The following is a 12,528-nucleotide window of genomic DNA, read 5'->3' as shown; positions in this document are numbered from 1 at the left end:
AGGAACACAGTTCTCACAGCAAGAAAGCAACTCAGTGGAGGAGGCAGCAATCCTGGACAGGAGAGAGCGATTAGAGATCCAGGGCAGAGTATCACACAGAGCCGACAGTAGCCAGTGGTCTTCAGCAAGTTAAGCAGGGGGGCAGGTACCCCGTGAGTGAGTGTCCTGGCACACAGAGAGAAGGACTCCACAATGGTTCTCCATCACAGCTGTGTTGGGAGTGTTCCCCGGGGACTATTTTGGGTTGGATATTGGTGCCCATGACTTTTGCATTAATTGGGGAGGGATGGAATGCAGAGTTCAGGAGTGTGCTGACATTTCTAATGTCTGCATAATTGTTTGAGGGAGCACTAGGTTGTTAGCCATGAAAATGGGATGGCGGCCTAAAACTAGGATTATCATGTTAGCACTGCGAAGACAGGTTGCTTCGTTTTCACAGACTCTGTTACAGGGGACCTCATGCCAACATTTCTGGGTCCCCTGTCCCCTGACCTTCAGCTCTGCTGGTTGCCTTCTTCCTTTGTCTTTAACAATCACATGTATGTTCTAGTGATCTGGGTACATTTGTGTTCAGTTTAACTGCTTTGGAGGCGTGTCTTTTAGTAATGTTCATCCAGTCATTGTTTTACCTTGCACTCTGGGACAGTGAGGTTTGTTTTTCAAAATATAAGCTTTGTCTTATTAGTTATGGAATGCATATAAAAATGAAACAAGAATGATTTAACATGTTGCCCTGTAAGTGGTGCCCAGTGGTTAAGCTTGATCTGGTACAGGCACAAAGGCCTCATTTTTTCAAGCTATTGTGAAGTGCAGTTAAAAGGATTCTAGGTATTAAAGTTCATTGATTGAACTGCATGTTTGCACATAGGATGCTTCGCCTGTGATGTTGCGAAAACCATGTATTCGTACAAAAGGACACTACATCAGGTTAATTATTGGAAGTAAAATCACAGACTCGAGAAATTACGAATCACTGAAGTTTGAAGTAATTCGCCCATCAGCCTCCATTACTGAAAGTCTACACGTTCCCTTCGCAATTATCCTTCGGATGCCACCTGCTTGAAAGACATTTAAACTGAAGTGCTTGTGGCATGGGAGCCAAGCATGGCAGGCCAGTCATTGACTAAGTCTTACCTTGCTGTTTGCCATATTGCAGAAGGATGCGTGTTTGTAAGATGAAACACAGAGAGTGGCGCCATTAAATATTTGCCTGTGCCCATAATATATGTCAGCATTTCCACTGTGCCACATTTTAATTTTCAGACCTTACATCCATCAAGGGATCATTGGGTAGGTCTAGCATCATTTTCAATTGACAGTGTGTCGGCATATTGTGATAGCTGCACTCAATACATTCCCTACAGATGGCACCTATGATTTTTCACCGTGAAGGAACGTCATCTGTTCTATGAGTCGAGTCGACCCTCAAATTCCAATGAAGTGAAATACAAATGTCAAGAGGGATTAAAACATGTGGATAACATGCAACACATTAACCACAAAGAGTGAGAGGGTTCATATATCAGGAAGGAAATGAGGAGTGTGATGTTCAGATATAACAGCCAGGAAACAGACAAAGAAGAGGGATGTCTGGCGCTCAGGGAGATGTCAGAGCAGAATTTGGTGGTAGGAAGGTTGCAAATTGTCCCAGAAGGGGTTTCAGTGATGCCGCCCAGGAGGGGCTTGGTGCACAGGCATGGGAGTAGACCCAGAACACAGGTCCAACAGGGATGCAGGGCGTGGAGCGCAAAGGGTCGGATAGGACTCAGGGGCAATTTATCATACAGGCTCAGAAGATTATTCAGCATGCACGCTCAGGAGACAGCCCAGGGCACAGGCTCAGGAGAAGGTGTAGGGCACAGGCTCAGGAGACAGCCCAGGGCACAGGCTCAGGAGAAGGTGTAGGATACAGGATCAGGAGGGAGTTCGGTTCACAGGCCCACGAGCCAGTTCAGTGGACAAACTTGGACATGGGTTCAGCACACAGATTCAGGAAGGGGTTCAGCACACAGGCTTTGGGGGATTGGGAACGCAGGCCCCAGAAGAGAGTTTAGGGCACAGGTGGAGGGGCTTTGCAAACAGGCTCAGCAGGGACTTTGTCACACAGGCTCAAGAAGGAATCCATTGCACATGCTCAGAAGGGCAGATCCCATATGGCAATGATGGTTCTGTGGAAAAACAATATGGTAGCACCAATGGAACAGCAAGACTCCCTGGGGAGATGCCAGCTGTGCAAGGAGATAACAGGTTGTGAATTTAGCTGGTACGTTCACCAGGAACCACCAGTCCATAGGGAAAATAAAAGAGTGGGGTTATGGGTTGGATACAGGAATATTTTCGATGAAACTAGGCTTCGGGAGTTAGGGTACAGGTAGGTGGGAGAACTGGAGGTAAAGGCCCCCAGTCGGGTCACCGGAGTCTCTTCTTTTAACACTTTCTCAAGACATTTAGCATCTGGAAGGAGCAGCTTTAGTGCCATTTGGTACCATGCCTGGAGCCTCCATGATGCTAGGGTCCAAGCCGTCACCACAGCCTCCTGTTTTTGCTCCTTTAGTGTCATCGATCATTTGATTGATTTTAAGACCCCGCTCTGCTGGCCCCGCACTCATTAAGATTATGGAGCTGCAGGGAAAAAAGTGGCAGTAACTGGGGTAAATCACCCCTGGAGTGGGTGATTTACCCCAGCATCATGCTGGAGGTGAATCCTTCCACTTTCCAGCAAATAAACCCAGCAAAATCACCAGGAATTTCCGCTGCGTTAATCCCACCTGTGGTAACTCTGCCAAAATCCCCAATGAAGTTCTATAGGCTCCAAATTAATGGGGACTAACACCGCCCTGTCACCACTTGCAATCCATTAGTAATATCGCCGGAACAAGAGGCAGAAAAGGTAATTCCGTTGGATGGTATAATGGTGGATTTATCGGCGGAATACTGCACAACTCGTAATGAGGCCATGCCTAGAAACTAGTCTTTGGTCAGGACGTCAGGGTTAAGAAACAAAAGAAAGAACTGGACTGGGAATGACGCAAGCAGACTCACCAACTATTGCTTCCATTTCCCTTGTGTACATGCGTTGCAGCCTAGGGGAGATCTACGGGTCGTTGGTAAGTTCGAGGCCTGCGCCTTGCTTGTGCTACGCTAGTTTTCATCCCTAGGACTTACCAGTGTAGATGCATGTAGCATAGATGGAATTGCTATCAAAGTTTATCTTCCGCAGAGAGAAAAAAGGCATGTGAGCAAGGTGGCAAACAGACTCGGCTATCTTCTCAAGCATTATGGCACTCAAACCTATAATTATGCATTTCAGCTTCAGTGTTTGGACATAATCAGTAGAATTCCAAGAAAGGCAAAAAGAGAAGTTGTGCTATATATAGTTCATGCACAAACTAAACAAAATACAGTAGAATGCATTGCAGGAAGAATTCATCAGATCTCAACGCAGCTGTCGATGACAGCCCGGCAGCAGGCTTAGAACCTAATGAGTGTAATATACAGTCTTGTGACGTGTCGCTGCCATGTTAACATCAGGCAGTTAGGCAGCGTCCCTTTTGCTGACCCCTTAAGGCCTCTCTGAGCGCAGACATTTTGGGATATAAATGGTTTTGTGTTGCTTCCACTTGGAAATGTAAGAGGGATTTGCCTCCTCCACCTCACCCACCCGTCCTGTTTCCCATGCCTCTCGGGAAACGGCCTTCTGTGCCTCGGTGGGATTGTCTTCAGTGCAAGGCATGGATAGGTGGATGACTGTACCACAACACATGCTTCAAAGTTCCGAAGTCCGATCAAATGAAGAAATATATGATATGATATGGCAATTGTAAAGCGCCTATGCACAGGTGTTTCAAGGCGCGACGAGGCAAGGAAGGGGGAAGAGAGGGAAGACAGAGACAACGATCTTACTAGGCCAAGTGACTTTGAGATTGCACAAGTGCAGGAGATGGGAGAGGAAAAGTGCCAGGGGAAAGGGGAGGGGGAAGTGCTGTACATGGGATCAAAACAATAACAAGAAGTGTGGCCAGCTGGTGGCAGGTACAAGGGTAAGTGCAGACAGCAGGTGTCCAAAAGTGCAGGTAGGGGTACTGTAGGGTTACAGATACAGACCCAAGTGCAAGGGTTGCCCGGGAGGCAATGCGGGTGTGCAACTGAGCGGTAAGGGACCTGGGCCCAAATCAGAGTGTAGCCAGGTGACCAGTGCCGTATCAGTCAGGAGTTGAGCAGGGGAGAGGAAGAGAGAAGGCAGAAGCAAAGAGGAAGGTCTTGAAGTGCTTCCGGAACCGTAGATGGTTCTCCGGTTATGTAAATCCCACTATGATAGAAAGGTGCTCATCAGAGGAGACTAATTGCACAAATGAAAGAATCCCTCAGGTCTGCTCTGCACTTGTAGAGTTTTGCCACTAAAAGACTCACTCCGCAGCCGAAGAAGGCCATGCAGATAAATCCAAGCATAGGCCGTCTCAAGCGGCAAAGGTCTTCTATTGAAACGCTTTGCCGGGTGGCATCGAGAGCCCAACATGGTTGAAGAGGAATACATCCACTCAGGTACAATTCGTTTCACAGTAATTATTGTACTTAACATTTGTGCATTCTGAAATATGTTATTGTGGTCTACAGAGCTTGTCGTGTGTGTATACATAGCAAGTGGAACAATGTGTAAGGATGAAGATGGTTATTTATGCTACTGTACCTTCTTGCTGCATTTTCTCTGTGTCCATGTAAAACATCACTTTGTATTGCCCTCCCAAGGATCCTGAGTGCAGAAAATGTGTCCCATACTTTTCAATCAGTTTCCGGTATGCGCTGTACTCGTAGAAAGCTGGGAGGTTAGTAAGGTCCTTCCAAAACGACTCGGCCAGTGTTAAAAACTCTGGAGCATTGTTCATGAACTGGGCAACTTCAACATCATTCTGAATAACCATAAAATGGTAGCTCTAGAAGGGAGCAAGCAAACACTGTTAAACACATTCAAACTTATGTAATGTAAAAGTCGCCATGGCTACATCACCTCAAATCTGAGTATAGAGGAGAAGGACACATGTGAACGAAATTAGCATCTGGAGGAATGGTGTCCACCAATAAAGAGGCTAGGAATGTGAGCTGGCATCAAGAGTATAAGCCTGCGTGCCATTCCTCCCTAGCTGCCTACCATACCAAGACCACTCACCCAGCAGCTTTCTTTTTTACCACTTACCTCACTCACCCCGCAGTCCCACGCCCCTCTGAAATTCATCCCTTCCCCTCAAACCATTACCACTCCTTTCCATTCACATCGTTCACAAACCTTTCCTGTGTTGGTCTCTTCCCTGCTCTTACACTTTGCACCATTCACATCCTTCACGCACCTTTCCTGTGCTGCTCTCTTCCCTGCTCTTACACTTTGCACCATTCACATCCTTCACGCACCTTTCCTATGCTGCTCACTTCCCTGCTTGTTCGCCTCGCAGCATTCACGTCCTTAACGCACCTTTCCTGTGCTGCTCTATTTCCTGCTCTTACGCTTTTCACCATTCACGTCCTTCACGCACCTTTCCTATGCTGCTCACTTCCCTGCTTGTTCGCCTCGCAATATTCAAGTCCTTCACGCACCTTTCCTGTGCTGATCTCTTCCCTGCTCTTACGCTTTGCACCATTCAAGTCCTTCACTTACCTTTCCTGTGCAGCTCTCTTTCCTGCTTGTTCGCCTCGCAGCATTCTCGTCCTTCACGCACCTTTACTGTACTGCTCTCTTCCCTGCTTTTTTGCCTTGCAGCATTCACGTCCTTCATGCACCTGTCTTGTGCTGCTCTCTTCCCTGCTCTTTCGCTTTGCAGCATTCACGTTCTTCACGTACCTTTCCTGTGCTGCTCACTTCCCTGCTCTTTCGCTTCGCAGCATCCACGTCCTTCACGCACCTTTCCTTGCTGCTCTCTTCCCTGCTCTTTCGCTTCACAGCATTCACGTCCTTCACGCACATTTCCTGTGCTGCTCTCTTCCCTGCTCTTTCGCCTCGTGTGCTGCTCTCTTCCCTGCTCGTTCGCCTCGTGTGCTGCTCTCTTCCCTGCTCATTCGCCTCCTGTGCTCTCTACCCTGCTCTTCGCCTCGCAGCATTTATGTCCTTCGCGCACCTTTCCTGTGCTGCTCTCTTCCCTGCTCTTTCGCTTTGCAGCATTCACGTCCTTCACGCACCTTTCCTGTGCTGCTCTCTTCCCTGCTCTTTTGCTTCGCAGCATTCACGTCCTTCACGCACCTTTCCTGTGCTGATCACTTCCCTGCTCTTTAGCCTCACGCCATTCACGTCCTTCTCGCACCTTTCATGTGCTGCTCTCTTCCCTGCTCTTTCACTTCGCAGCATTCACGTCCTTTACGCACCTTTCCTGTGCTGCTCTCGTCCCTGCTCTTTTGCTTCGCAGCATTCACATCCTTCATGCACCTTTCCTGTGCTGCTCTTTTCCTTTTCCCTGCTCTTTCGCCTCCTTTGCTGCTCTCTTCCCTGCGCTTCCCTACTCTTCGCTTCGCTGCATTCACGTCCTTCGCACACCTTTCCTGTGCTGCTCTCTTCCCTGCTCTTTCGCTTTGCAGCATTCACGTCCTTCACGCACATTTCCTGTGCTGCTCTCTTCCCTGCTCTTTAGCCTCGTGCCATTCACGTCCTTCTTGCCCATTTCATGTGCTGCTCTCTTCCCTGCTCTTTCGCTTCGCAGCATTCACGTCCTTCATGCACCTTTCCTGTGCTGCCCTTTTCCCTGCTCTTTCGCCTCCTGTGCTGCTCTCTTCCCTGCTCTTCGCTGCAGCATTCCTGTCCTTCGCGCACCTTCCCTGTGCTGCTCTCTTCCCTGCTCTTTCGCTTTGCAGCATTCACGTCCTTCATGCACCTTTCCTGTGCTGCCCTTTTCCCTGCTCTTTCGCCTCCTGTGCTGCTCTCTTCCCTGCTCTTCCCTGCTCTTCACTTCGCAGCATTCCTGTCCTTCGCGCACCTTTCCTGTGCTGCTCTCTTCCATGCTCTTTCACCTCCTGTGCTGCTCTCTTCCCTGCTCTTTCGCTTCGCAGCATTCACGTCCTTCACGCACCTTTCCTGTGCTGCTCGCTTCCCTGCTCTTTAGCCTCACGCCATTCACGTCCTTCTCGCACCTTTCATGTGCTGCTCTCTTCCCTGCTCTTTCGCTTCGCAGCATTCACGTCCTACATTAACTCTCCCGATGTTGGCCCATGATAATAACACTAACTACCTCTTTCAGTGGTAACGGTCTACCGCCCTCACTGAGACCCTTGCTTCACTTGCGTCTACAAAGGCTCAGGCTGGCAGCCCATTACCACTTAAATTCGCCCGCGTGGTTAATGCTATATGAAATAGGGGACACGTGGAAAGGGTGATTGTGCTATTGCTATATTTGGAATAAAGTTGTTTCTTGCAAGGTAATTGAAACTAAAACATTTTTGTTCATGAAGCACTTTAAATGCAGCAGAAATGTCCCACCACAATATTAACAATTGAAACACAAATTCCATGTACGTCATTGAAAACTATCCTGCATTGGGTGTTCGCAATCGTAATTTAAGAACTCATCTTAGAACTTAATGCCAACTATATAAATGTCGATAACTCTTGGATTTGCTTGTCTGCTCCAGAAAGTTGTTAATACACCATCTTTTACTGCATTCGTCCCTAAAACACTATGGATTAAATACATTGTTCAATGAGTCAATCCAATCAACCCGATCGGGAGGATAGCCCAGGGGCAACGTGCTCGCCTTGGGAGCAAAACGACAGCGCAGCAACACAGGTTTGATCCATGGGTCCGCGCTTACCTCTGAGTATTAAGCGTTATAGATAACCAATAACAATAGACAATGAACCAAGAGAATGATATTATCTGTATGGAATAATGCTAATCCTGTACCAGCCCACTTCTGGGAAAAGCAGGCATTTTACAAAATACTTGCCAGATCTGTCTGGTATACATTGAACTATACTGATGGTACACAGCATTGCTGTGGGATTTCCGAGACTATACTCGTATTTGTCAAGGCGCTGTCACTAGCATTGCTCACTTGGGTGCACACGACTATGTGTAGACCCACTTGCATTGGCCATCCGTGCCCATATCTGCTCACTTTGAACACAGCATTTCTAATTGAATTTAATGAAAGCTGGCAACATAATCTATGTGACGTGACTACTGCGATGAGAAGAAAGCAAGAGTAGAAGATGGCATTAAGATAGAGCAGATAGGAAGAAAGGCAAAGCAGATATGAAAAGGAATCAGGAGCTGAGCTGCTGTAGCAAGACGGAGCAGGAAACGAGAAGCAAGGGCATTCGGGACGCAGACAGAGAGACCAATTCGGAAGGCACAATGGCAAGCACTGCTCGAAGGACTATAACATTGAAGCATAGCCTGTTCAGAAAAAGTGCAATGTTGGTGTAACCTTTAAAACATCCCAGGCCCAAGAGTGGGCCAGTAAGGAAATGAGGCAGAAAGGCCAGAGGTGGGGAAGATTTCCATCAGGAGTCAGAAGGTGCAAATCGTGAAAGCACTCCAGTAGTCCGAGATTAAGCGGTGCCTGCTGGGGGTGTCAATGCTGCACAGAGCACACCCCAATAAAACAAGGGAGAGGACAGGGGAATAAAGATACTTGCAGTTTTGCAATCTCTCTGTATTTACTATAACCTTGGATTGCTGGGGGTGTCAATGATGCACTGAACACACCCTAATAAAACAAGGTGGTGGGCAGGGGAATAAAGCATACTTGCAGTTTTGCAATCTCTCTGGGAGTATTTACTGTAACATTGGGCTGCTGGGGGAAGCATTGCTGCACAGAGCACTGTTAGGGAGAATTCTCAAAAATGTGATAATTCCCTTAACCTTAGAGACCCCCAGCAACTTTGCTGGATTTTGAGGACTTGATTTTTTTACCTGGAGAGAGTGTGACCCTTTTTTCCCACTCTCACATGTATTTTGATGTGTGTTTTACTCTTGTGTTCTTTGATTATGGAGTTTTAGTCAACTCCATGGGCATCATCATTTCATGTGTGTCACACAGCACCCTTAGTGCAGTGGCACAGGGGAGCCTTTCAGGCTTTCCCAAGGTTTAAATACCTTCACTGGGATACACTACTGTTTCCCAGAGAATGTAAAGTGAAATTGACTTTACTATTCTTTTCAAATTCCTAGACCCAGTACACCATATGTTACAATAGAGTGCTGGAGGGGTTACCTAGTATCCCCTGTGTCTAGATACTCATATAGCAGTCAAATTCTACCCTTTCCTGTCGAAATGGCTGGTGGCAGAGGTTTTACAATAAACTACCATGATTTTTTCCCGACCGCGAACACCGGTAGCGTTAAATCACGGGAGCCATGTTTTTCAAGATGGCTTCTGAGCCCCCTTTTTTAAAACAGGTCCCAGTCTTCTTTTTTCGCCATTTCTTTTTGGAAAGGTCCTTCTAGAGTTTGTCTCTGTGTACCAAACTAAGTTTGGTCCCTTTGTTTCATCGCCTTTGGCGGGCTTCAGGACTGAAGACCGCCTCTGGCACCCGAGTGTCTGGGGTGGGCAGGAAGTGAGGGAGGTGCCCGAAACTCCCTGTGCTTAGTCTCCTAGGAGACCCAAATGCACTCTGGCGTGATTGGTTGGCTGACTGTCCGGCAAGGACAGCCACCCTTCTGGATGAGTGGCAGCTAGGCTGGAATGAATGGGAGGAAACTGGATAAAAGGCGAGTCTCTTGGCTTGAAAGGCAGAGTCGAACACTGGAATGAAAGAACCGAAGACAAGCTTGAAGAGGACGGCTGTTGCAACTCCTGGACCATTGGTTTGCCCGGTGAAGCCCTGCTGCAGGTCCGAATCGCTAAGTTCATCTCGACAGAGAAGCCCTTCAAGGACGACTTCTCCCTTTGAGTTGGTGGGACCAATCAACTCGTAAACCACCTGGATACCATTCTCGAAGCTGGTTGTATTTTCCTCAGAGTGCTGCAGGAAACCGAATAACCAGGGAGAGGGACACCTGTTTGTGTGATTGTCTACCGGAATTGAAGATTTGCCAGTGCCAGCTTTTTGACCAGTCCCAGTGCAGTGTAGGAGTCCCCCAACGTTCTTCCTCTTGTCCCCATGACTGAGGCTCAGGAACAGCGAGATCTGCAGGAACTGCCAGGAACAGAAGTCTTCAGCTGCATCTTTTTCTTCATTGTAAGGTACTGTGAAAACCCGACTGAGAGAACTGACCTCTCACTGCGAAAGTGCTTGGAACTTTGGCAACTTGCACGCCTAGTCAGCTCGTGACCCAACATATGAATCTTTCTTTACAAACTACTTCTGAGAACTTTGGCAAACACTTTTCTGTTTAACTAACTTAACTGCTTTATCCTATACAAAACTTTAGCCCATTGAATTTGGCCTAACCTATTGCATTGAATTGACTCCTCTGGTGAACTCAAACTATTTGCACTGTCTAAGAGTAACTGTAATCTTCTTTTTATTAACTTATGCCTTTTTGCTCCTACTTCAAAGTACTCTGAATGCCATTTTGCTCCTCCTTCAAAGTAGTTTAAATGTCTCAGAACCGTACATTGTAAAGTACTGAAGTATATTTTTGTGTGATATTGTCAGTCTAGAAAAATGGATACCTCTCATGATTGATGGCAAAACGTATTTTGGTGGCCGTGGGCCAACCGTCTCATGCACGATACGATAGAAAAACAGGTTTCTGAGTTTACCAATGAACGGCCATTTTGATGTAACAAGGATCGCCATTTTGCAATTGCTCAATGCTTTCTGTTCTTATTGCTTCGCAGCAAATTTTCTGCTTACACTGCTCGACTGTTAATATTATTGTCTGAACATGAAAGGACAAGGCCGCAGGGCCGCGAGGCTAATAAGAGTTCATTGAAACACAACGTAGGCAGCGCCGGGAAGGAATGCCCAGCTCCCTTCCGAATGTAGCCTTGAAGCAGAGCCGCAGGGCATTTAATAATTTCACAGCTGATAGCCAGTCTCGTTATATGGTAGAATATGTTAGAATAAAGCAGCTAAAGGCTTGAATTAAGCTATTCTTACGGCCCCCCTTTACCGAGACCTGTAGAGCGTGTCGGCTCCCAGGACACGAATAGCACCTCATAGATAGCAAGGTCTGGAATGTGACTCTTCCCCCGTATGTAGCTCGCTTCCAAGAACAGAAGCACTCTGTTCTGTTCAACAACTAAAAGATACCTCCGCACTTACAAAATTGCATATTGTTACTAGAATAGATATTTGAAGGTGTCATAATTGTCGAAAATGTCCATCATCACACCGAGTTCAAAGAAACCCAATAAAGGGGGGTGTTAATCATGTCATAGCTGATTGTATGATATGCATTTTGTATATATCTAACTGATGTACGTAATTCACTCTCTTGCGTCCCTCGAGGTCTAAAGATACATGTCGCGGGGCGCGAGACCGAGTTGGCCAACTGAGACTATTTGCTTTGCAATAAACCCTAGCTTTGGGAATACAACCTTGTGTCTGGCGTATCTATCGTGTGTGGTGACTTGCCTTGTTTCCATAGACGTAAGGGACCCCTAGGGGCCCCTTTCAAGATGGCGCCCGAATAGGGACCCTCCCCCACTTGTTCCATCGTATACGTTGTAATTGAATAAAGGCGGAGAACGGCGAGGACGGGCCGATCGAGCCGGGATCAAGAGGTGTTCGGGGCGCCCTGTAGAAGAGATGAGAGATTCCTTTGCAGATCTGCACACATCTGATCCCTGATCGACGTACCCGGCTAGAGAACAAGGAGGCGAGGGTCCCGAAATGAGGCAGAAGCCAAGAAACGCAGACACAACGTCATTGGTTGCGTCAGTATACAGACGACTTGTGTCCTGAAGGACAAACTGATTTATCAGGTGAGTCATTCCCCGATTCAAAGTAATCCTGATATTGGTTGAGAGTTGACTTTGCAAAATCAAACGCCCTAGGTAAGGTTGATTAACCAGGGGGAAGTTTGAAACATGCCTGGGGTATTGTCCACCCTAGCAGGGTTTTTCCGCTGTGGTAGACAATCTTTGGAAGATGGCCAAATTACACCACCTGGGGGAATGCCGGCATATGAGATGTATGTGAAGTATGGAGTGGGTGCAATAATATTCTGTGAGACTTGGCATAGGAAAACCAGAAAGCAACAAGACCATCAGTGGCCGATTAAGGGTAGTTTCGAGATAGCGAGAATAGATAACCTGGAAAGGGCGTTGATAAGAAAGAAAGCGCGTCCTGCAGCATTTGATATTGTTAAAGACTGGAGAAGGGAAGCAATAGACTTAGAAGTAGAGCGAAAAAGAGGAGGAGGAGTGGACTGAGAGTCTAAGGAGGTCAGGTAGACGTGACCAGTTGAATATAGAAAAAATATATCCACAACGAGAATTGCACATAGCAGATGAATTTATAGAAAACATATTGATCCATACAAAACAAGGCCCAAGATCAGAAGCGAGGCCAAGCACGTCAGTAACTATTGCCCAAACCCCTCCCGAAGCCCAAACTCTCCCTCCCATTGCTCAAGCCCTCCCACGGCCACAAACCGC

General features: G+C 47.2%; 1 protein-coding gene across 1 annotated transcript in view; it reads right to left on the bottom strand.

Moving 5' to 3' along the window:
• Positions 1-12,528, bottom strand: part of C7 (complement C7) — a 582,400-nt gene that overhangs the window by 334,861 nt on the left and 235,011 nt on the right. Inside the window, exon 8 of the mRNA XM_069627198.1 lies at positions 4,688-4,931. Coding sequence (XP_069483299.1) covers positions 4,688-4,931 — 244 coding nt within the window. The remainder of the gene's footprint in view (positions 1-4,687; positions 4,932-12,528) is intronic.

The sequence above is a fragment of the Ambystoma mexicanum genome, chromosome 6p (assembly GCF_040938575.1).
Source record: "Ambystoma mexicanum isolate Mex_15411 chromosome 6p, UKY_AmexF1_1, whole genome shotgun sequence".
NCBI lineage: Eukaryota > Metazoa > Chordata > Amphibia > Caudata > Ambystomatidae > Ambystoma > Ambystoma mexicanum.
This window is presented reverse-complemented; position numbering and strand designations above follow the sequence as displayed.